This window comes from Rhinolophus sinicus, linkage group LG10 (assembly GCF_036562045.2).
Source record: "Rhinolophus sinicus isolate RSC01 linkage group LG10, ASM3656204v1, whole genome shotgun sequence".
In the NCBI taxonomy this organism is placed as follows: domain Eukaryota; kingdom Metazoa; phylum Chordata; class Mammalia; order Chiroptera; family Rhinolophidae; genus Rhinolophus; species Rhinolophus sinicus.
Window position 1 is genome coordinate 72388341 of NC_133759.1, and position 26207 is coordinate 72414547.

General features: G+C 40.0%; 1 protein-coding gene across 3 annotated transcripts in view; it reads left to right on the forward strand.

Moving 5' to 3' along the window:
* The window catches only part of UIMC1 (ubiquitin interaction motif containing 1), a 91738-nt gene that overhangs the window by 64623 nt on the left and 908 nt on the right, over positions 1 to 26207 (forward strand). For all 3 annotated transcript variants that reach the window (XM_074313429.1, XM_074313431.1, XM_074313430.1), the window contains 4 exons: positions 20816 to 20894; positions 23473 to 23644; positions 24938 to 25001; positions 25998 to 26040. In XM_074313429.1, coding sequence (XP_074169530.1) covers positions 20816 to 20894; positions 23473 to 23644; positions 24938 to 25001; positions 25998 to 26040 — 358 coding nt within the window. The remainder of the gene's footprint in view (positions 1 to 20815; positions 20895 to 23472; positions 23645 to 24937; positions 25002 to 25997; positions 26041 to 26207) is intronic.

Below are 26207 nucleotides of genomic sequence, written 5' to 3' on the forward strand. Positions count from 1 at the left end.
TCAACACCAGCTTTCTACCTAGAACCAGAGATTTGATTCCTTTCTGTCACCTACTGCCTTGTAACTTTAATTCATCTAGATATTAGACCTTATGTGGGTTACTAAAGAGGTTTAAGACAAGATTTCTGCAGCTAAGAAGCTTGCCGTCTCACTGGGGAGATAAGCATTAACCTAAGAAGTTAATTACAGGGTGACACAAAGTGAATGATTGTGTACCCCAAATGAATGACCCTGACAATAAGTGCAAGAGGAAAGAGCAGAGCTGCAGTGAATAGGGATGGTGTCCCGGAGAGAGTGGGCTTAGCCTGGGCTGTAAAGGCTGGATAGGTTTGGGTAAACCCACAGTAAAGTGGGGGTCTCTTTATCCTCCTGTGGGTTAGATAAGATAGGAGGCAATGGAAATCGCACTAAAGAACAGCTCCCTCTTCATCTTAGTAGTGTTAGCTTGCTAACCTAAGTTACTCTCTCTGGTGACATTTTAGGCTCTGTGAGAGAATTTGGCGGATGGAGGAGGGAGTCCTCACTGGAACTGTCCCAGTCTCTGCTTACTCCTCTGCTTGCCTAGGAACAGAATTTGGGGCCACAGGTAGGGTGGGGAAGTTAGAGGAATTATGCATTATGCAAAGTACCTACTAGTATGCCTGGCATAGGTCCTCAGTAAGTTTGCTATTTGGTTTTTCTACCAGCTTGCCTGCCCCTGTTTTCCTGGGGCAGTAGTGATTGCCCTGGTTCCTCTCAGCTTTATAACTGGAGACAGAGGCCAAGCCCTCAGCCTAATTTTGTAATCTTTGGTAAAAGGAAACCTCTACTACTATGGAGGGGAAAGAGTTACTCTTGAAGATGCATAACCCAGGCTGGGAGACCATTCGCCCAACGCCTCAGGGTATGAAATAGAGAGGTCTTACCTCAGACTTAGGTAGCCAGCTTTCCCTGCCTTCCTGTTTTCCCCCAAATCTGGTCCTAGACATGCTTGGTTTGGTTGGCTGTGTAAAAAAATAGTAATTAGAGTCATTTACATGAAGTGTCTACCATTTATGCCGACTTACCGTGCAGCACAATGACAATTATGCATATCATTAAATATGTGTCTGATTAACTTTGCTGTAAGTTTTATTTGATTATAATACTACACTCTGGTTAAGTTGGCTCAGTCTGTACTCACTCTGTTGCTCAATGACACAGCTATCAATTCACAACTATGGAAAAATTAGAGGGAATGGTCTTTAAAGGCATTGTTTGAGGCTTTGCTAAATTAATCTAGACTAGAACAAAGGCAGGTTGCCTTTGCATTTGCTTTCTGGAAAATGTCTTTGATACCATTTTTATTGAAACACCTAGAAAGGATAAGGCTCTTCATTTACTTATTCGATAAATATTAAGTACCAACTATATACCAGATACAGTGAACAGAATATACAGATCCCTGTTCTCATGGAGCTTTTATTCTAGTAGTAGGATACTGACAATAAACAAATAAACATACAATATGTCAAGTAGTAATACATATTTTGGAGAAAAACAGAAAGCAAAGAAGGGAGGGGATAGGGAGTCTGAGGTCACGAGGTAACAATTTTAAAATAGGTGTCCTGGGAAGGTCGCATTGAGAAGGTGGCATTTGAACAAGAGACCTAAAAGAAGCATGGGAGTAAGCTAACAGGACTTTGAGGTGGAGAAGAGTGTTACAGGCTGATGGAACAGTAAGTGTGAAGACCCTGCCCTAAAGTGTGAACAGGCACGGTGTGTATGTGTAAGGAATGACAAAAAAGCCAGTGTGGCTGGAGTGGAGTAACTGAGAGAGACAAACAGACCGGAGAGGTAATTGGGGAGGGGACCAGTGGACAGATCACATGGGGCTCTTAGGCCATAGTAAGGACTTCAGCTTTTACTCTCAGCAAAGGAGGACCATTGGAGGAATCTGATCAAAGAAAATTAATATTTGAACACAGGGTCACTCTGGCTGCTGTGTGAATCGATTGTCGGGGTGAGGGACAAAGGTGGAAGCTGGGAGAACAGCCAACATTTTGTTTTTGGCCATATGATAGCGTGGGAGAAACACGGGCTATGGAACTAGGTGGAGCTGAACTTAAATTTCAGCTGTAATACTGTCAGCCGGGTGATATTTGAGAAGTTACCTTACCTCTTTGAGGCTCAAGTGCCTTGTTTGTAAAATTAGTCTGACATCATCAGGATTATCATGAGAATCAGAGACACTTTATAAAGTATCTAGTGCTGTATCTAGATTGTAACAGACATTCAGTAAATGATAGCTGCTGCTATTATTTGAATATTTTTCCTGCCTGTGTAGTCTCTGTGAGGTCCGTCAGCCAGGCAGAGCTAAGGGAGAGATGAAAGGCAGGGAAAGGCAACCTGATTGTTAAAGTGGTAAGAAAAAACTAGTGGGAAATAGATCATAGGAGAGTTAGGGAAGCTCTCTGTATGCACTCGGGGCCTACATACTGGGTGTGGCTTAGGTCAGGATAATGCCAGGAGTAATTTTCTCTTCATGGATATCTCCTGGGAAAATAATGGTGTGTAAGTAAGTGGGTGGGTGGAGCTAATAGAGAAGGACAGACTAGAATTGGCTCAACTTGGGAGATTCGGCAAAAATCATAAGATGTGAACCTCGATAAGTAAAACATTTCTTAAATTAGACAAAATTGATTTTTTTTCTGTTTTATATACTTGTATTTGCCAACCTAAATGTAATTTGTACCTCCTTCAGTCCTCTCACTTCTATTAATGTGGCTTTTGTGCTACCTAGGACAATATTGCTATTGACACCTAACTCCTGAAGATGTTAACTATATGCTATTGGGAAGTACCATGGGTTTAGTAGAAATAACATGGATTTGGGAGACAGACTAACCTGTGAAGAGATACACAAATCCAAACACACTGAGATTACAGTGCAGTTGGGTACATAAGACGTGCACATGACTAAATGTAACACAAGGTCAAATATAAGGGACATACAGATAAAATCCTGTGGTTTCAGAGGAAATGTGATTGGCGACGACTGAGAGAGAAGGGCATTAATGTAAAGGACAGTAGGCAAAAATCACATAAATAGAAAAATGTGAAGGGTGTATAGGAAAGCAAGAGATTCAATGTGGTTGTAGTGTGGGCATTATGAACGGAAATAGCAGGCAACTGGAGAACGACAAATGTCACTTGAGTTATGTGGGTTAATACGGGCAGTTTTTTCCAACTGTAAACATTATTGTATGCTTACTCCACTGTAGTATGTGGGACTCTTTTAGATGTAAGTGTTGGAAATATAGTTCAAATAACCTTAAGCAAAAAAGAGACAGTTGGCACAATTGGGAAGTCTGGTGTAGGCTTCAGGCAGAGCTGATGTCTCCATCTTCTGGCTCCATTTGTCTGTATTCAACAGATAGGCTTTTTCCAAGGAGCAAGCAAAATGTTTGCCAGCAGCCATAGACTTAGCCTTTAATGACGAGAAGGAGAACACACAAAGCAGGCTAAAGAAAGACTGATTGGCTTAAGTGTCCACCCCTGGCCTAGTCACTATAACCAAGTGGATGGGTATGTGTGTATCGTTTATAAGTCAGAACAAGTAATGGAAAATTCTGTTAGTATCTATCAGAAAATGCTATCAATCACAGTAACAGAAAACACCATTAACAATGGGTTTAACATGTAGTTTTTCTTTTTCTCACATAACAAGATGTCAAGATTGAGGCAGTAACTCAGTGATGTAATGAGAGGCTTTTCTCTTTGGGTTGGTTCTGCAGTCCTTGACTTGTGGCTTCTTGACTTACAGTTTCAAGATGGCTGCTGCATCTCTAGACCTCACATCTGTGTTCCAGGGAGAGAAAGGATAAAAGGGAATGACTGCAGATTCTGACTACTACAATTATATTAGAATGCAATCCAATACTCATTCCTATAATCTCATGGAATTGAGTTTATTCCAAATTGTGGTAGAATTAGGTTGGTTATAAGTTTAGTATTTGTTCATGTCTTTTACGTGTGTGTTCATATGTCTTTATGTGTATAAAATTATACTATCAGAAGTCATTGATTAGTTGCCTTCAGCTTAACAAATGTTTGTGTCCTGGTATTAGTGAAGTATTGTGCTAGGGCCTAGGGGTGTGCTCAAGAGGTGGAAAGGAGCTGAATGGGACCTCAAATTTGTATTCAGGGAATTCATAGTCCATTGAGGCAAACAGACCTGGGCATGACTAAGTATGATACAAATTGGTGAAGTGCTAAAACAAAGGTAGTAACCACTCACAAGATTGTTGAGAAAAAGGACATTCTTACTTCTCTGTTCCCCTAATATCAAGCATGGGTTTTTTTACCTTCCCCCCAACCCCCGGTCTAAAATAGCAATGAGCCTTATAATGTATAAATTGTCTGAACTTCTGATTAGTTATTTCTTGAAACTGGATTACTAAAAGTAGAATTACTGGATTATATGTATAAAGTTTTCAGATTGCTTTCTGGAAGGTTATGCTCATTTAAATTCTCACTAGTAACATGAGAGTATTACTCTCATCACACCATTCCAAATACTGAGAAATAATCTTTTCTTTTTTTTAAAAGCATGGCATGTTTATAGGTAAACAATGGCATTTCATTATACTTTATATTTCTTTGATTAGTAGTAAAGTTGAATATTTTTTCTTTTTAAAAAAAGCCAATTTATATTTCTTCTTTGAAGACTTGTTCTTTAAGTATCTATTGGGTTCTTAGTATTTTGCTTATCAGTTTATATAAGTTCTTTGTAAGTCATTTGCCTTTAGCATCAAAGGTGCTTTCCGGATTTTTTTCACACACCTATCAGTTTTTACCAAGTTTCCAGATTTATGCTTGGGATGGCAACCCCCTTCTTGTGTGAATGCTGTGAAAGCTTTTATTTCTTGAAGCACAAGCAGTGCTGATCCTGCAGAAAGTCCTAATCGGTATGAATAGAAGTGGCACTAACATGGGAAAAAAGAGTGTTGGAATCCATGCAGAATTAAGAGGGGAGTGGGCAACAAGAAGAGAGGATAAAGAAGTCATTGCCACTGGTAATGAGAGGAGGAAGCTAAAAGGGAGGAGGAGGAGGGGGCCTGGTATAGGGGTCGTCTTAGTTGTCTTCTGAAAACTTTTCAACCTTTCTGTGGAGCATTTCCTCATATCGGCCCCACTATGGCGCGTTCATAAAGTTGCTGTGTGACGAGGCATGTGAAAGGGCAGTCGGAATGCATGCCAGGTCCTCAGTGCCTCGCTCTTCCCGTCTTGTTCCTGTCGTGACTCTGCTTACCTCCACTCATTGTGCCTGCTGCTGAAGAGCCAGGCCTCGGGATTGCTTTGAGCAGTTCTGTTTGGTTTGGTTTTGTTTTCTGCCAGATGTGCTTATTCCTTCCTTGAAAAATAAATTAGCTCTTATTAGCACTTGAGTTAATTCTCAAAGTACTATGTGTTGAAGATATATTAACAGCTAAAAATCACTTTAGAGAAGTTCTCTCACTCATGATCTAGTCATACTTTTAAATTTAGGCATCTAGAGCATTTTGAGAAAGAAGAAAGGCCAAGAAATTAATATTAGGTCAATCATTTCCATTAGAACTACCGTGTTTCCCCAAAAATAAGACCTAGCCGGACAATCAGCTCTAATGTGTCTTGTGGAGCAAAAATTAATATAAGACCCGGTCTTATTTTACTATAATATAAGGCCAGGTCTTATATAATGTAATATAATATAATACATAATATAATACCAGGTCTTATATTAATTTTTGCCCCAAAAGATGCATTAGAGCTGATTGTCTAGCTAGGTCTTATTTTTGGGGAAACATGGCATCTTAGAGCTGCAGTCAGGACAATAATTACCTTAGAGAATAAGTATTATCTCCATTTTACCTGTGAGGAACCTGGTATCAGAGAGGTTTAGTACTTGTCCAGCATCAGACAGTTAGTTAATCAGCAGGAGAGCCAGGGCCCATGCCCAGGTCTGCCTGTCTCCAGAGCTAGCATTCCTCTTCATTGCTGTGTTCTGTCTGCCTTCCCCTCTGTAGAGATGGGGACATCCACACTCAGGGGAAAGTTTGAGGAGACCATAGAAGCCTCAGTAAGTTTTAGGAATGTAGAGTAGTAGAATCCTTCACCTCTGAATGCAAACACGAAATCTCATATCATTAGAATTGACCTTGTCAGCTTTTCAATTACTTGGAAGAAACAGTTTGATGGATTCAGACTATTTCCTGGTGAACAGAGTTAATGTGACATAAGTCACCTCTGGGAAAGCATGTGTGCAAAGTCAAAGGGTCAGACGAACTATCAGAATTACTTCTTTGGTGGCTGTGGAGATCGATTATTCACAGGCTGACTTGCTACTAAGGAATTTTCTAAGGGCCTAATTAATATAAAGGAAATACTTGATAGCAAGATATTATTTTTGCGTTAAATAAAAAGATTTAATTTGCCAAGTCTTTATAAATCATACCTAATTTTAAGCAACAATAGCTACCATTTATGAGCACGTGCTATACACTAGTAAATTGGATTGTTTGACCTTTTATTGTTGAGACAAGAATTCCTCATATGTCCTGAATACCAGTCATTTGTCAAATATATTTTGTACAGATATTTTCTTCTAGTCTGTGACATGCCTATTCATTTTCCTAGTGGTGTATGGAACAGAACTTCTAAGTCTAAATATCAGTGTTTTTTTTTATAGTTATTGTTTTCTGTTTGGGTTTATGACACATCTTGAATTGATTTTTGTATGTGGAGTGAGGTAAGGGATGAGGTTTATTTCTTCCGTATGGATATCTAGTCATTCCAGCATCGTTTGTTGAAGATTTCCCTTTCATTGGGTTACTTTGGTGCCTTTGTAGAAATTCAGATGATTATATAAGTGCAGACTTCTGTCTGGGTTCTTTGTTCTAGTTCATTTTGATCTGTTTGTTTTTACTTATGCCTATACCACAAGTATGTTGACTACACATAGTCCCATAGTAAGTCTTGAAGTCAGATACCTTTGTTCTCTTTTTAAAGATTGCTATGGATATTCTAGTCCTTTGCATTTCCAAAAATATTTTAGAGCCAACTTGTAAGTATTTTGTTTAGTTTCCAACTTTACCTCTAGTAATATTTTCTTGATGTATATTTCATCTGCTAGAACAACTAGGCATGGTTCTAGCAATTTCAACTCTTTTATGCCTAACATATGCCTGGATATCCTTTTTCTGTTCATTTACTTTGAACATACTTGTGTTTTTAAAGTGCATCTCTGGTAGATAGCATACCATTGGGTCATGCCTTTTATTTTTGACAGTCTCTAATTTTTAATTGGAAATTCAGTTAATTAACATTTAATCATTGAGATAGTTGGATTTAGGTATACCATTGTATTGTTTTCTGTTTGTCCATTTTGTTTTTTCAGATTTTTTTTCTTTCCTGCCTTTTATTGATTATTTGAATATGTTATAGAATTGCTTTTTTTGTTTGTTTTTGCTATACCTCTGCATTTTTAGTGGCTGCTCTAGGGATGGTAGACTTTCATAGTCTACTTAGAGTTAATACCACTTTATGAAAACTGTAGAAAATCTTGTAACTGTATTAGGTCCATTTACTACCCTCTCCTTTCTTTTATGCTCTAGTTGTCATATGTACAGCTACATACAGTATAAACCCCTTAAAACATAGTTTTGCTTTAAACAGCCCTGTGTATTTTAAAGAAATTGAGAGGAAAATAGTCTTTCACATTTACTGGATATTTACCATTTCTGATACTCTTCAGTTTTTCCTGATGATCTGAATCCATATGGAGTCATCACCTTTAGCCCGAAGAATTGCTGTTAGCATTTTTTATAGTGTGAGTCTACTGGCAACAAACTTCCTTACACTCTTATTATCTGGTAAGGGAGCCCTCTTCTGGGTTATAGATTGCCGGATTCTTGCTGTGTCCACAGGTGGTGGAATGAGAGAACTCTGGTCTCATGAGCCCTTTATAAGGGCACTGATCCCATTGCATGGAGGCTCCGCCCTCATGCCCTAATCACCGCCCAGAGCCCCCACATTCTAATACCATCACATTAGGGGTTAGGATTTCAACGTATGAATTTTGGAGGAACATAAACATTCAGTCCATAACATAGCACATCAGGGAGCAAATGATATTTGTACTATTAGGATTGTTAAATTTGAACCTGTCTCTTAGGTGGTGTCTGTCAGACAGATTTTCATCTGTAAAGATACCTTTTCCCTTTTGTGATCAGTAATGCCATCTGTAGGGTAGTACTTTGAGGCTGTATGAATATCCTGTTCCCAAGTAGGCATTCACCCGTGGTTTTAGCATCCATTGGTGATTCTTGCTCAAATTAGTTTTTTTTTTACTAATTATTAGTTATTATAGTAGTGAATGGTGATTTTTTTAATTTTTATTTTATGCCTGTCATTCTTCTATGTTAATTAGCTAACATTCTTCTGTAGAGGAACTTTTTCTCTCTTCCCCAGTTAATATTTTTTTAATGTGGTATAGACTCATGGTTTCATTTTTTAAATTTAATGTGTTATAATTCATTCTTTCAGCAGTCATTTCGATGTTCAAGTTGTTCCAAATGTGAAAGTCTTCTGTAACCTTTTGGCATATGCCTGTTAGTTCTTTGAGCACTTCCTTTTTATTATAAGAGGTCGTGGGGTTACCTTGACTTTTCCTGCTTCATCCCTGGAATTTGCCATTTATCCAAGGGCTGCACTTGTAATCATTGGCTGTTTTTTCTTCTAACAGTTTTTTAAAAGTAGAACATCTTTATTATAGAAGAATTTAGGGAAATTTTACTCAGAAAAAATTCATCCATGAACCAGCCGAATTCAAACAACTCTGTGAAGAGTTTGATGTGAATCCTTTTCTTACTTTTATTTTTCTTTTAAACTTTTATTTATTTAGGTGTATTTTTCCAAGACCATCAGCTCCAAGTCGTAGTTGTTTCAATCTAATTGTGGAGGGCGCAGCTCACAGTGGCCCCTGTGGGGATCGAACTGGCAACCCTGTTGTTAAAAGCACTGTGCTCTAACCAACTAAGCTAACAGGCCACCCCCTTCCTTACTTTTTTGTTTTTAAATAGTTAGCTTTTAACAGCAGGCTTTATTTTGAGCCTGTATTTTATTTTTATTGTTTAATAGTATAATGAATCCCTGTGAACCCATTTTGCAGCTTTAGCAGTTATCAATATATGGCCAGTCTTTTTTCATGTACAATTTGCCTCCCATCCCACCACCCCCAATACATTTTTTTGAAGCAATTTTCAGGCCTAGCATTTCATCTATAAATATTTTAATATGTATCTAAAAGACAAGGACTATTAAAAAAAAATAAAGCCACAGTACCATTATCACACCAGTCAGCATCTCCCTTTTCCCAATTATCTCATAATTTTTTTAATGGTTTGTTCAAATTCGGGTCTAAACAAGGTTCATATAATACATTTGGTTGATGTCTCTCTTAAGTCTCTTTTAATCTATGTTATCCTCCTCTCTCTTTTTTCCCCATTATGGTTTATTTGTTAAAGAGATTGGCTTTTTGTCTTTTAGAATTTCCCTCTTGGATTTTGCTGATTGTTTCCCTGTTCTATCTTTAACATATTCTTCTGTTCTAGACTATAATTTCTGGAAACTTCTAGGTAGAGTAGAGGTTCGATCAGATTTAGTTTATTTCATTTTTTTGACAAGAGTATTTTATAAGGTGGTATTATATATTTCATATTGCATCAGATTGGGAGGCACAAACTATCTGGTTATCTTTCTTTTATGATGTTAAGATTGACCAGTGGGATCAACCTAATCTATCCATTAGAAAGCCCAGCTTTCAACTAATGTTCACTGATGATCATTGCCTAGATCAGTTATTTCATTTAGGGTGTCTCTCAGTATTTAAACAATTTTGTAAATGATTGAAGTGGTATATGCTCATTGAAAAAAAATTGGCAACATAGAAAATTAAGGATCCAAAAATAATCACCCAAAACCCAACCCCCTCTCCCTCCTGAATTACAGTTGATATGTTGGTATATTGCCTTTCAGTCTTTAGTTTGAATTCTGGCATATTATTTTATTCTGTATTTGAAAATTGGGTTGTTTAAATGTTTTATTGTTATAAATAATACTTTGATAAAATACCTTTGTCTTAACGATCTCATCTAAATTCAGATGATTTCCTCAGAGTAGATTCCCAAAGTATAATTCATGGGTCAGAAGATTGAATTATTTCAAAATTCTAGATATATATTGTCAAATTGCTTAAATAAAAATTGCAGCTGTTAAAGAAAAAGATTGAGCAATAAATATTACACACAAGTACTAGTAGGAACTAGACAAGGGGTTGTTTTTCTAAGACCTCTAAATTATTCAGTACCTCACAGACTGAGAAATTTTGTTCATAAAAATATAATGGTTCTAGACCCTTTATTTTTATATCCTAAATAGGAATTGTGTGGTTTTAAGATTTTTCTCAGTATTTACTCTTCCCTTTAGCCTTGGGGTTGGGGGCACTGCTAAGAATATTTTTATATGAATATTTTTGTCTTCATGTGGAAAGGTGTTGAGCAAGCCATGCCAGACACTTCAGATGCAGGGGTAACTGCAGCAGCACTGAAGGTTAAGATCAAGAGCTCAAAATTCAGGTGTACCTCTTGAGAAATAAAGCTTATCTTTAAACTTGAAAAGACATTGCTACAACTTGAATATGGACAGGGGGCCTCTGTGGCTTCTCTGTAGCAAAGTAGGCAGTTTAGTATTGTGGTACTGGCTTTGGAGTCTTAACAGACTTGGAATCATAGCCTAGTCCAGGTAGTTACAGGATTGAGCCTTCTGAGCCCTTATTTGCTCATCTGTAAAATGAACCCAGGGATGCCTGCCTTTTTAGGGTGTTTATAATTAGGAACTATCAACATACTCATTAGGATTTTTGAGATAGAAACTGTCTCTGGTAGAATAAGATTATCAAGTCTAGTACCTGAGAGAACAATAAGAATTTATTTATTGAGTGGAGTGAGGCAGATAGGGCCTTCCCATTGCAAGTGTTATTTCAGATCAGGCTCTGGAGACATTTTCATCTAAGTTATAAAACTATTTTATTCTTTTATTTTTATTTTTTAAGATTTTATTGGGGAAGGGGAACAGGATTTTTATTGGGGAACAGTGTGTACTTCAGGGACTTTTTCCAAGTCAAGTTGTTGTACTTTCAATCGTAGTTGTGGAGGGCGCAGCTCAGCTCCAGGTCCAGTTGCCGTTGTTAGTTGCCGTTGTTAGTTGCAGGGGGCGAAGCCCACCATCCCTTGCGGGAGTCGAGGAGTCAAACTGGCAGCCTTGTGGTTGAGAGCCCACGCTCCAACCAACTGAGCCATCTGGCCACCTGGGAGCTAAGTGGCAGCTCATTGACTTCATTCTAGTTGCAGAGGGCGCAGCTCACTGGCCTATGCGGGAATCGAACCAGCACCCTGCTGCCCAGAGCTTGCACTCTAACCAGCTGAGCCACCCGTCCGCCCATTTTGTTGCTCTTAAAGCCAAGAAAATACTCCACCAAACTTGTTAATAAGAAACTACCTTACCAAATTGATTCATTAAATATACATTTATATTGAGGGTCAATTTTATGCCAGGAATGTGGAATTCTGAAATGATGAAGAGACATTCTGCTGGGGGAGATAAATAGGTAAAGCAATAATTAGGACGTTGTGTAAGAAGTGCTATGATAGATTTTCACATAGGGTCCTGTTCAAGTGCAGAGACTGGGGTCTCCCTACGTCAGGGAAGGTCCTGGGTACTGCCTCTGGTAATGAGGGGCTGGAGTTATTCTTGGAGCAGTATGAAAGGTGGGTTGGAGGGATTGAGACTAGAAACAGGGAGATGAGTAATGAAGCAGTGGCAGTGGGAGTGGATAGATTTGATCTGAGAATCTTTTGATGAGAGAATCAATCAAACTTTGTGACTCAGGGTCGGGATGAGAGGAGGCAGCTTTGGCTCAGATTTCTGGCTAAGCCCACTGCAGGATGCTCAAATTAGAGAGTCCCCCTGAATAATTCATAAGACAACAGTGTTGTTTATAATGTATTATTTATACTCCTTTAACTGACAGCACCAATCAATATTTATTTAGCACCTACTATAACCCAGATACTGTTATACAAGCTGAGATACACCACTGAACAAAAGAGAATTCTGTGCTCTCCTGAAACTTACATTCTCATGGGGGGAAAACAGATAATAAGATTTGAGGAAAATAAGGCAAGAACAAGGATAGACAATGTCCAGGGCAGGGAACGTGTGTGTGTGGGGGCTCTTAAATAAGAAGATCACGGAAGACTTCTTGAGCTGATATTTGAATAGTCATTCCAGGTAAAGGGGATATGTATAAAGGCCCGAATGCAAGTGTGTGTTTGGCATGTTTCTTAGTGCCACAGGGAAGTCACAATAACTGAAATGGGATGAACAATAGGGGAAAAGCGCGGGAAGCAGAGGTCAGATCACGTGGGGTTTTGCACTTTATTCTGAATATGATGAAAAGCCATAGAAGGGTTGAGAGCAAGGGAGTGATGTAATCTGACTTTGTCTACTGTGTGGAAAGTAGTCTGTAGGAGGGACAGGAGCAAAGTAGAAGCGAACAGACTACGCAGGAGGCTGCTCAGTGTTACAGGCAGGGTCCAATGCTTACTTGGGTCAGTGATCGCTGTGAGGTGAAGAAGTTGTCAAATTTGGGATGTGTTTTGAAAGTCAGACCTACAAGATTTGTTGGGAGTGGGAGAAAGAGAAAACTCAATGGTTACACCAAGGTTTTATACCCAAGCAACTGAGTTAATGATGACTCCATGTGTTGAGATTGGGAGATACAAAGGATCCACAATAGCCAAAAAACAGTCTTGAAAAAGAACAAAGCTGAGGGTTCACACGTCCCGATTTTACAACTTATTAAGACAGCGTGGTACTGACAAAGATAGGTATATAGATCAATGTAATAGAATTGAGAGTCCAGAATTAAAACTGTACATTTATGAACAATCACTTTTTGACAAAGATATCAGGACAGTTCAGTAGGTGATAAATAGTCTTTTCAACAAATGTTGCTGGGACAACTGAATGGCCACATGCAAAAGAAGTTGGACCCTTACCTCACACCACATACAAACGATGGATCAAAGACCTAAATGTAAGTGCTAAAACTGTAAAACTCTCCTGGGGGTAAATCTCCATGACCTTAGATTTGGCAAAAGATTCTTAGCTTCTTAGACACCAAAAGCACCAGCAAAAGGAGAAAAAAAATATATTAGTTGGACTCCATCAAATTTTAAAACTGTCGTGCACCAAAGGACATTATTAAGAAAGTGAAAAGAAAACCTACAGAATGGGAGAAAATAGTTGCAAATCCTGTTTGTACGGATCTAGATTCCAGAATATATAAAGACCTCTTGCCATTCAACAACAAAAAAAAGATAAACAACCCAATTGAAGCAAAGGACTTGAATTGACATTTCTCCAAAGAAGATACACAAATGACCAACAAGCACATGAAAAGATATAATCAACGTCATTAGTCACTAGGGAAATGCAAGTCAAAGGCACAGTGAGGTCACACCTCGTAGCCACTAGGATGGCTATTAAAAAACAAACAAATCTGAAAATAACAAAGGTTGGCAAGAATGTGGAGAAATTGGAATAACAGTATATTGTTGGTAGGAATGTGGAATGGTGCAACCACAGTGGGAAAACAAGGAATGAAGTACTGATACATGCTATAGTATGCGTGAACCTTAAAAACATGTGTTAAGTGAAGGAAGCCAGCCACAAAAGCCCACACATATTGTATGATTCCATTTACAGGACATGCCCAGAATAGGCAAATCCACAGATACAGACAGCAGGTTAGTGGTTGCCTAGGACTGGGAGTTTGGGGGAAAATGGAGAATGACTTCTAATAAGAACAGATTTCATTTTTGGTTACCAAAAATGTTCTGAAATTGATTGTGGTGATGGCCGTACAACTCTGGACATACTGAAAACCACTGAACTATACCTGAAATTAGTGAATTATGCAATATGTCATATCTCAATAAAGGTGTTACATTGAAACAAAAAAGAATGCCGCTAGCAGTCGGGATGGACATTGGAGGTGTGAGGGTAGCGGAGAAGATGAGAAATAGTCCGCGGGAAGTGCAACAACAACCTGTGCCAACAGACCGGCACCGCCAGGCAGGGCTGAGGAGCCACCTGAAGGCTGTAGTCGGCACTGCCGTGCTGCTTAGGTAGAAACACAGAACAGTGGAGGGTTGGTTGGACTGAACCAAAATTGGGTTTTGCAGGGAGTAGAAGAGAAATTAGAAATAAGCCGAGAGCATATTGGAGGGAATTGTTAATATGATAACCGTGAGGACTAAGTTAGGTAAGAGGGAAAGTGAGGACGTGACAGGGTAATGGGCAGGGAAAAGGTGACCGACCGTCTGGAGTTAGACGTCCTCGAGGGCTGAAGAGTTACTGGAGTTAGGCTACTCGAGGGCGTGAGCTGGAAAGACTGGTGGTGGCCACGGTGATAAGAGAATAGACATCTGAAACTGAGACCTTGCAAGTGGCACGATTACTGACAGGCTCAACCAGGGTTCCTCCCTGGAACACGGAACACGGAAGATGAACAGAACAGACTCTTGTGACCTTACTTCTCCCAAGGATGGTACAAAACTGGTACCAGCCACTTTCGATGCAGGCGGTGCCGCAGGGTATTAGGCTTACCCCTCTCTCAGCACCTGACCTGAGAAAGGCTGAGATAAAAGGTGTGATCTACGGGAGCGACAGCCCAGAGGTCGAGCAACTGAGAGGCCCGAGTATTGGACGGATCCTACCTTAGGTCGAACCCACAAAAACTGCAACTTCCTGTGCTTCAGTCTGATACAGTATATATTGAAATCACCAAGAATGATGGCAGGCGTGGTGAAGAGAAAGACGGTGAGTGACGTGTGAAAATTTTCAGTGAATGGCCGGGCTGGGACGTGTGGGTGGCTGGTGGGGGGCAGGTGACCAGGAAGATAGGAGATGACTGCTTCAGGGTCGGGTAGCACGATGATTTGTGCTTCACACTACATTTTTCCCGTCGCCTGGAAGCAACAACGAGGAGTAAGAGGATATGTACCCCACCCCCAGCCAGTAGTACTGTGATGTTAGGAAGAAGAAACAAGCCAGGACTTGAAAAGGTCCAAGGAGAAGCACTCTCCTCAGAGGATCTTTCAGTGAGAGCAAGACCACGAAGGGAACTTTCAGAGGACGTTGGGAACGGTGGGAATTTTGTTGATCCCTGACAGGAATTCCAGAGGGAGAGTAAGAATAGGTGATTGAGTCAGATCAGAAAAGCCCCCTCCCCCCCCAGGTGACAGATTCGAGTCAGGCGGGGATGAGACTCTAGGTGATGAGAGATGCCCGGGAGGCTTGGATTTCTCGGTGTCCCAGGTAAACAGACTTAAGGCAGGATACTATTAGTCCTGGTTATCTCTTAAAGGAGCAGGGCAAGCCAGCGGACCTATCTGTAACGGCAGAATATCTGTGGGTCAAATATGGAAGCGAGGACTCGTCACATGTGTCCGTCGAGTAGTTGAAATGTGGCTCATTGCACTGAGGAGCTGAATTTTAAATCATTTTAAATTCTAATTAAAATTTAAATAGCCACGTCTCTCAGAGAATGGTAGATAATTTGTTCTATTGATAGCCTTTCGGTTGGGATTGGTCTCTTAGGGGAGGCCAGCAGCGTTGGTTGAGGCAGGTGGCAGGCGCCCTGCAGGTGGAGCTCGCCGGCCCTCCCTCTTAGCACGTCCGGGAACCTACACAAGTGTGTGGCCGCCTGCTGTTTTCTGCTCAGGCAGTTTGCAGGTTAAGGGAGGCAAATGGAGGAGACTAACCGCTGTCATTCTCCTGAATCTCTCTTCTTTGTGTATAAAATTTCTACTCTTCCCGGGAGCCATTGTTTTCACTATTAACAGTTCTAGGCCACGTGTGTGTGTGTGTGTGTGTGTATACACACACACATATATATACACACATACTTATGTGTGTGTGCATGTATGTATGTATGTTATTTTTTCAGTTTCAGGTGTACAAAACAACATAGTGGTTAGACATAGTGGTTTATGTAGCTCACAAAGTAATAACCTCAATAAGTCTATTACCCATCTGACACTATACATAGCTGTTAGGCTGTAGGCCATGTTTTTATTTTTGATGGTTTGTCTTTGGATTTTGGAAACAAATGTGCTGATGCTTATATAGTATTTATAATTGTTCTGTGATACTTCGGTTATTTGTCCATTTTGTTTGTACAAATTAGTATGGGACCACTTAAGACTAAGACCTAACCCAAATTATAGACAGGCTGGCAAGGGCTTGCTCTAAGGATGAGCAGAAATGTTTGGATAAGGTTAAGAAATAAGTCTGGAAGAATAATGGTGACAATTATATAATAATAATAATAATAATAATAATTTAGGTTTGCTGAATGCTTTCTGTGGCCTGGACACTCATATCTTATTTGGGTTATCTGATGTGATCCCTACCAAAATTCATGAGGGCAGATGCTATGTCCTCTCGTTTTGTGGGTAAGTCAGCCAATACACAGAGCAGTTACTTGCGTGTGGCGACACAGCTAGTAGAGTCCCAGTTTGGATACCATTTTGTCCATTTCTGAAGTTGGCGCACTCTATTCTGCGAGGCGTTACTGCTTCCTTGTGTCTTCACAGTGCCAGGACAGGTCCCAAGCGCAGCTCCTTAGAGTGTTTTCCAGCCGGGGTATGTAAAGGGCTGAGTACATGTCGTCGGTTTATATAGGTGGCTGTCTCAGCTCTCAGCGATGCCCCTCCTCTCCTCCATTTGACTTACATTACACTAGTAGTTGTTTTCCTGGTAGGTGTCTTCAGACTCCATTGTTTCCTTTTGAAATCTTGGGCTGTTGTCACTACCAGTAAGGGTTTTGGATTTCAGTTTCATACTGAAGTCTCTGCCTGCAGCTAGTTGAAATGGCTGTCTCAGCCCTCATAAACTGGAGTTGGAGGCTCCTTTAGAACAACTTACACTTTTCTGCTCCTTTGCAGGGGCAGTAGGTTTCAAAGGAAAAACTTTACTGCAAGGCCCAGTCCAGTGCACCACAATCATAACATTTAATAATAGAATTAGCATATAATTCCCAGCCATCTACCAAGTCTCTCTCCTCAGATTCTTCTCCACCTGCCACTCACTTACCACTTATTACTTTTTCTCTTCTCGTCCTTTACCTTCTTATTTCTCAGGAGAGGCAGCCTGCTCTTGTAGAAGGACATAAGCTTCTTTCCAGTCAGACTTGCATTGCATTCCTGGTGCCATGATGGCGGCTGTTTTGTTACTGTTTTAGCTTTGTGATCTTGATCAGGTTATTTACTATTCCTTCATCTATACAATACAGATAATGATATATGCCTTGCAGGGTTCTGTTGTAAGGATTAGAGATTATGTTTATAAAGGCCCTGGTACAGAGTAGGCCCTCATAAAACAAGGACCTACTTTTTCCCCTTGAATCCACTGCTGTGATTTAATTTGGCAAATATTTATTAGTGTTTAATATATGCTAGGTTCTGCTAAGGATGCTGAAGAGATCAAAACAAAACCCAGAATCTCTGAATTCAGAAAGTTGTACGGTATAGAAAGGAGACCGAGACAAACAAATAACAGCAGAAATGTGCTAGGTGCAATAGAGGTATACATAAAGTGCTAGAAGCAAATAATTCTTTTTCTAGCCCTGTCTGTGGAGTGGTTTCCAAGTATTTCTTTTGGAAAAATACTTGGTAGTCAAGATGGGGGACAAATGGAAAGAGAGAGAAAAAAACAACCCTTAAAGTTTTCTGTAATCTGTGAGGTGCCAACCTTTTAAGAATTGATTTCAGCAAGGCACTAGATAAAACCTCTCATGAAGTCTTTGTACATAAGATGGAGAAATGTGGGCTAGCTGATAGAATAGAAGGTGGATTTGAAGGTAGATATACAACTATGTCCAGGATGTTTTTCTCCTGCAGTACTTTATTTTTACTTATAAAATCTCTGGGTTGGAAGGAACCTTAGAAATAGATTATCTACTATCTCTATAATATTGTCTCTTTTATCCCCCTTTTAATTTTTAATTCAGCAGGACAGAAAAGGATGTAGTAAAAAATATGCCTCCCTCCTCTTCCAGTCCTTACGTCATCCTCCCCAGTGGCAAACACTATTAATAGTTGCTTGTGTGTATGATCTTGTTTTATTATGCACATCTCTTTGCACTTGGTATTACAGTTATTTGAGTGTATGTGCTCTCTCCCTTTGTAAATTGTAAGCTCCATAAGAGCAAGGGTCCTGCCTCACAATTTCCTGTGTCTCCCCAAATTACTTGCACATTGAAGATTCTCTCTAAATATTTGCTTGATGAAGTATTTAAAGGAGACTTGGACCAGGGGGAAGAAGACAGGTTTCTCTGGTAACGTGCACAGTTTTCTGTCCTTGGCCATAGCTTTACCACCATTCTTCCCCCCAGTGACTTGGATGAAAATGTAGAAAGTATGCTTGTCATATATTCAGAGGACACAAAGCTAGCAAAGAGAGCGAATAGCATCAGATGACAGGATCAAGACTGCAGATGATCTAACAGACTGAATGTTCACCTGGAAACAGGGAGAAATATAAAGTCCTGTGTTTAAGGGGGGAAAATACCCAACAGCATAGTTACCCAAGTATAGAATTAGGAGACCTGTCTTGATGACATTTTGTTTGAAAATGATTTGGGAGGATAGGGGATGGACCTTAATTACCTTTAAGCTCAATTTAAACCAACAGTATATATACCAGGATTGTCAGTCAGTAAAGCCAACAGCCTTGGCTAAGTTAGTAGAATGGGTCTGAGCGGGGTAGTTTATGGTTCTTATGTTCTCTTTACTGGTAAGATTGCTTGTTGAGTATTGGGTCTACTTTGGGGTGCCACACATATAACGAGAGACAGAAATTGGGGTGTATGTAGAGGAAGTTAACTAGGAAGGTAAAACATGGGTATAGAAATCAGACCGATATAAATTGTATCCTGGGTTCTACTACTTACCAGCTGTAGTAACTTGGCGAAGTCAGTTCCTCTGAGTTTGTTGCCATACCTTTAAAACAGGGCAGAATCATAATACCGATCTGGAGGATTGTTTCAAGGATTAGAAGTAACCTAGGCACTCAAGGTTCTGCAACCCAAGTCTCATTCGAGATTGGTTCAATGACTAGATACAGTCCCTGTTTTGAAGAAGGTTACATTTTTGTAGGGAAGATAACTGAGTAAATCCAAGATTGTAATGCAGTTAAGTGTTAGAGTTGACCTGTGAAAAAGGGGGGCAAACGTATTCATAGAGCCTCCAGTAAGTACAGATTGAGCCAGGTTGTTGTGTAGCAGTAAAATGGGTTTCCCTAGGAGGAAGAGAATTCCCCTCAGTGAGTGGATAGTCACATTGAAAACTGTATGATTACTTGTCAGGGATACTCACAGAAGGCATTTTTTTATGAGTGGGAGGTTGGACTAGAGGGTAGGCAAACAAACTATGGTAGCTGGGAGCCAAATCCAGCCAGAAATCTGTTTGTTTGTTTGTTTGTTTGTTTGTTTGTTTGTTTGTTTTAATAAGTTTTATTGGAACACACCACACCTAGTTATTTATGCATCGTTTATGGCTGCCTTCTTGCCACAGTGCAGAGTTCACTAGTGGTGACAGAGACCAGATGGCCTGCCAAGCCTAAGGTATTTACTGTCTGACCCTTTACAGAAAGTTTGCTGACCCTTGGACTAGATCAGGGGTGTCCAAACTTTTTTCAACATTTTTCACCAAGAGCCATATGCGGTAAAATACACAAACTGCCGGGCCACTCACTCGAGGTGAAGTACGTATTGCCTCACCTGGTTTATTTAAGTAAACTAAATATATTTTGGAATTTGCTGCGGGCCAATAAAAAATGGATTGCGGGCTGCAGTTGGCCCGTGGGCCGCAGTTTGGACACCCCTGGACTAGATAAATGCTTCACAGTCTCAATTACTTTGTGAACTAATAACTTTCCTAAATTCTCTGTCATGAGAATTTCAAGTGTCAAGAGGGAAGAAGGCAAGATTTGAAATGAGATGGTCACAGTTTTTTTTTGTTACTGCAAAGAATGAAGATGGGAAAACAGTTGGTTAAATAACCTCCAAGATCTTTTAAGAGACTATGATTTTATAAACAGATGCCTTTTGGTATAAGATAAAGTATTTGTATGCCACCGGGACCGGGACCAAAGGTGTTCATACCCGTCTAGAATTGGGAGGTGGTTGGTGTAGTAGAAAAGGCTAGTTGTGTTTGCGTTCTCAGTTCCAGTGTCCTCACTTGTAAATGGAACACTTTGCAGAGTTTTGTAAAGATTGGAGATAATGTGGGCACTCAGGTGTAGCTACTATTACTGTGCCTCACAGAGCACCTCATTGGGATGTGGTCACATCAATCAGAATTTTAATTGGGAAAGTAGAAAGCCCTCCCTCGAGGGCTGCAGGTTGGGGTAGTACACAAAAACCTTTCTTGGTGTAGATGAGGTCTGTAGGGGATAAATAGATCTCATTAGCAAATACGGGACTGTGTTGTGGTTGGCAGCGTCAGTACATTCATCACGGGCGTTACTCTCTTTATTAGAAAGGCTGAGGCTTCTCAGTGCACGTCTCCCAGTGGAATTGGATTTTAAACTTTGCTTCTTCCTATACATTTTGTCTGTTATATTCAGAGTCTACCTAACAGTTTTTCTTCTTCTTTTTTTGTTTTTGTTTTGTTGTTGTTGTTGCAAGTGTTGACTCGGAGACAAAAAGAGGCCAAGGAAAAGAGTGCCAGTGGGCCAGCTGCCCAGGCTTTCCTGGACATTGACAAGTAAGTAAGTACGCTGTGTTCAGAGTTCCTCTTGGTTTTTGTTGTTTGTTTGTTTGTTATACATTTTATTGGGGAATATTGGGGGACAGTGTGTTTCTCCAAGCAGTTGTCCTTCAGTCTAGTTGTGGAGGGCGCAGCTCACTGGCCCATGTGGGAATTGAACCGGCAGCCCTGTTCAGAGCTCTCGCGCTCTAACCAGCTGAGCCATCCGGCCGCCCCAAGAGTTCCTCTTGTTTGGTAGACCATTGCTTGGACCAAATAAAGTGACTAATTCCTCCCTCACCTCTCTTGGGTTTCTTTGGCCTGCCAATCACTTTGATGCTTGGATACCTTAGTTTCTTTTTCTTATTCCCGGTTTATGTCAGTGTAGGTGGCCTCTGTAGATCCCTTTTTATTACCCTAAAAAAGTCCTGCTATCCATTCCACTTCCTCATTGCTGTTAGCTTTGGAATCAGAGTGTAAGCAAAAAAAGGAAAGCTAAATTTCAACATGCCAGTTTCATAAAGCAGTTTAGGTTGTGGTGATTTAACAGAACACAGGAAAGCAAGAAAATGTGTCACACTTATACCAAATGAAGGATGTTGGGTTATGTTACTAACGTATGCAACTTTAATTTTGTTTAACACTAGTTGCCAAAATAAACTTTATTCCCTATAACTTAGTGTGTGTATATGTAATAGTTTATTATGTATAGTTAATCCCACTGTTTCGGCTACAATAAAACTGATGTTGAAATTTAAAAACTTTTTCTATGAATTTGCATATTGGTGTTTGGCGCTTTGGGGAAGCAGTGAGCTGTTTTGCGATGTAGTGGTACAGAAGCTGAATTGCAAAAAGTTGGGCAATATAGAAACTTCCTGGGTTGTGGGTTGTGGCTTGACTAAGAAAGCACATTGTAGGGGGCCTGGGAGGGTCAGGCTTAAGTGCTGCCTCCCGAAAGTGAAGACTTTATTTACCAACAGTACCTTAGAGCTGTTTAGTCACTAGGTGGAAACATTTATCTTTGAAACCCTGATCTCAGACCTTAGATTTTAGAGTTGTCTTCTGTAATCCAGTTGAGCAGAGCTGATCACTTGCTCCTTTTGGAATCCTGCTGTCATGGGGACATTCCTCTAGGACTGGATTCATCACAGTGTACTGCAGTAATTATTTTTGTTTCTTTTGGACATTTCTGTTTCCCTGGCTAGGCTGTTAGTTATTTGAAGGCAGATACTTGCCTTCATTCATGCTTTACTCCCCGGCATCTAATAAAATGTGTCTGAGTCAGCAGTAACAATTATAGCTATTTGTTGAGCACCTAATACTGTATACCAGCCATTGTGCTACGTGTTTTATTTACTATATAACTCTCACAATAGCTGGTAAGGTAGTTACTTTTTTTTTTCTTTTTTTTTAAAATAAAGAAACTGAAGAGAAATTATAATTGGTTAAGGTCATGTGGTCAGAACTGGCACAGCCTATCTGACTTAAGTGCCTTCCGGTGCTGCGTCTCTCACGCAGGAGGCATTAATGAATGCTTTTTATATTCGTTGATAAACCTTGAAAGCTACACTGGTCTAGCTTTTCTCATAAGGCAGAGTTTTGCTTGCATTCTCTCAGATGATTAAGTACTTGAGAAACTTAACTTCTATTTAAAAGACCTCCAGAGAAATTTTTTCTTAGAGCTAATCCAAATCTCTCTTGCAGTAGAGATTGAATAGTACCAGCCAGAAAGAGAAGTCTAAGATAGCAAACTTTGGAAAGTTTTCTTCAGCTTCTTAAAACTAAGGTGATCTGACATGGCTTCTGACAATTATTAGCTATAGGACCTTGAGGAGAATAGTATCTTCCTAATAGGGCTAAATAATTAATTGAGAAATAGTGTTTAAAGGGCCTTCCACCAATTCTCACCACAGAGGAAACACTTAATAAATGTTCATTTTCTTCCTTTGTCTCCACGATTCCATTTTCACCAATGCCCAATAAACATTACCTCAAGGATACAATTTCCTCTTTCCACAAATGCAACTCTTATAAAAAGATAAAAATAACTATGTATATAAAATTATGGAGAAGCCTCTGGCAGAACCACATGCTTTTGTAACTTCCTAGTTAATACTGCAGGTTGTAGAATTAAGGAAGTTGGCATATGGATGGATTTGATTTACTAATCAGACAAGTTCATCCACCCTGGCAAAATTGTTATCTTGATTTAATGCTCTTGGTGCTCCCTTTTCTGTCTAAATTTTAACTTCCCTTTGAAAAAACTATTACACTTAATTTCAGATGAGTTTGACAGATATTTTATGTCTAAAGAGCAGACAGCGTTGTTTGTGATAGTTAAAAGAGCTGATTTCATTACCATCTCACTGCTGCAACAGCAGGGTACAGAGAATCAGCCAGGGAAAACCGCTAATCACTCAGTCCTTTTGATTGGTGTTGGGTTAGTTTTATTGGCAGTCCCACTGAGCGAGTCTGCATTGGTTGACGTGCCTTCTCAGCAGAATAACTTTGAGATGTAAAAACACAATTTGAGACTTATCCAGGAGCCCAGCGGCAAAAGCAAATTTTAAAACTGCTTTTTCTTCTGATTGGCTAGGAATGAGAAGTGCTATCTCTGTAAATCCCTAGTCCCATTCAAAGAGTACCAGTGTCATGTAGAGTCCTGTCTCCAGCTTGCAAGGTGTAATCAAAGAGATGGGCCTGAAGAGAGTGAGAGAGTATGCTCAGACGTGCAGACCAAACGGCAGCAGCGGCCGAGGAACCCAAAGGTATGTGTGGAGTGTTGTAGGGAAGGCTGCCTGACCCTCCACAGCTTTGTTCTGGGCTTTTTTTCTCCCTTCTTGTCCTCCCTCCTTTTCTTCTGTTTATCTTGAAACAAGATTTATGCTTCTTAAAATTAGTTTTTTTTTAAATAAAAAATATATGCTCATTGTAGGAACTACGGGAAATTTAAAAAAAAGTATGAAGAATTGAGAAATTATCAATCATAATTTAGCTACTCATTGATAACTTTTAGTATTTTGGCCTATTTATTTTCTTCCAGTTTTTTTCCTATGAGTTTTTAATGTAGTTGACACCGTACTGTACATGTGTGTATACACATAACATTGTAGCATAAATACCTTCCTTGGTTTATTTTTAAACTATTTTTTAAAACTACTCTTAATGTTTATATCACAAGTCACTTAACCATTCTTATATTATTGGACATCCAGGTTCTTTCCACTTCTTCTGTATTATAAGACTGTTTAAAACAGTCAGTCTTTGTTACACTGACTATTTCCTTAGAATAAATTTCCCCTTAGGGCAGTGGATATAAACATTTAAAAATCTCTTGGAACATACTGCCAAATTGCTTTCCAGAAAGGATATCCAATCATATATCCAACCTCCAATCTTCAAGACCAACTTTGTTGAACGCTCTGTGTGCCTGGCCTTAGGAAACCGTGGGGTTGGGTCACTGGAAAAATGGATGTGCTTTCTGGGCTTTGTGATTAGAGATTAGGAAGAGTAAGTCTTGGCTTAGAGATCAAAAATAAAACAGCAGCTCCATATTCTAGGCTTACTCACATAACAATCACTGTATGCTAAGATGGAGAAGCCATTATCTGTCATGACACAAGAAAGAGACCCCCGAGTGGGGTGATTTTGAGGTGGTGACTTGGAGTTGGATTTTAGAGGTATGTGCTTATGCCCTAGAGCCAGCTTATTCCTCTGGGATCACTGACCCTAGGAGCTACCTTGAAACTGTTTTCTGCTTTAGATCACTCCAAATCCATCATAGGTCAAAGACCACTGTTCTGTAATATGATCTCGGTGGAATAATTTGCCTTCACTCTGTTATTCATTCTTGGATAATATTCTTGGCATAAAGATGCATCTCTTCATCACAGTTTGCTTTTCTGCTTGTGTGCCCTCATTTATTAGAAAGCAAAAGACTTTCCTAGAGGTGTGCCTCCACACCTCTTGGTCCTGGAGACAGGTGTGATCTGGGCTAAGGAAGTGGTATTTTAGATTCCCTGCCAAGAGGTAACCCTTTCATCTATTTATCTCTGTCACAGGGAAAAGGCCGCAATGAAGGCCGACTCCTCAGTCTCTTGGAACAATCTGAGCACAAGACTGCAGGTGAGGACCCCCAGACCAGTTTTCTGGGCCTTTGCCTAAAGCCTTTCAGTGAAAAGAACCACTGCCAACTCCTTATTTGTTGGAGTTATGTGGGTGTACATTTGACCTTGGAGACTCGATCTAGGTATTCTCTCCCTAAGGAAAATGGGAGATACCCTATCTTACTCACAATGCGTTTCATTTCAGGCTTCATAAAGCCTAAACTTGCAGGACTGCCTGTTGAATTGGGAAAAACCATTTCCAAATCACAGGGGAATAACCCAAGCCCCAAATACCTTCTAAAGGAACAGGCATGGAAAATCAGGCATGCAGGTGTTACTGCCTCCTAATGTTTTGTGCGTCATTCCTGTGTTACCTTTAGCTTAGTGTCCCAACTTGTGCTCCTGAGGGATTGAAGGAAGTAACTCTGTCTCTTTGTGCCTAGGATTTAGGGAACAGTAGAGTAGATTGGAGCATTGCATGGAGTTAGTAATACCAAGTTCATGAAGTGTAAGGACTATATCTGTTAAAGCTCCAAACATATTTCCTGGCATAAATAGGCTCTTGATAAATGTTAGCTGCTGTCATTACTGTGGTGGTTATTAGTTGCTATTGTTAAAGTTCACTAGATGCAGATGGAAAGGAGCTTTTCCTTAAGCCTCTCTGATGACTGTAAAAAGGCAGCCTCTCTGAGCCCCATGTCCTACTGCCTCTAGATTAGTAGGTTGTGAATCTCTGCAGGTGCCAGGTTTCCCTTGGCAACTCCTTGTTCCTCAAGTCCAGATTCAGAGTAGATTTATTCAGTTTGTTCATTCAAAAGCATTCACCTCAGTACTTATGCGGTTGAGTCTGTTGGATGCTAAATGCTCACATTCCATTGGTCTGGGGTTGGGGAAGAGCTACGTGGATGAGCCTGGTGAAAAGCAGGGCCCAGAGCATAGGAAGCACGTGATCTGTGAGAGGTGGTTTCATCACAACTCTGCTAATGACGTTATTACTTTTTCTCTCCTATCACAGATGCAGAAGTAACGACCAAGTCTTCAGAAACAGTGGCCTTCAGGTGAATTGGGGTATATATTGAAGTGTGGCTGTCAGCAGTTCTAGAAAAGTGCAGGCATGGTCCTGGGTTTTGTGTATAATGTGATATTCAAACTGTTGAAGGTAGAAATCACTGGAACTGTGTGACCTCTCTATGTGAAACTCTGTGACCCTCATGTATCTGAGCTA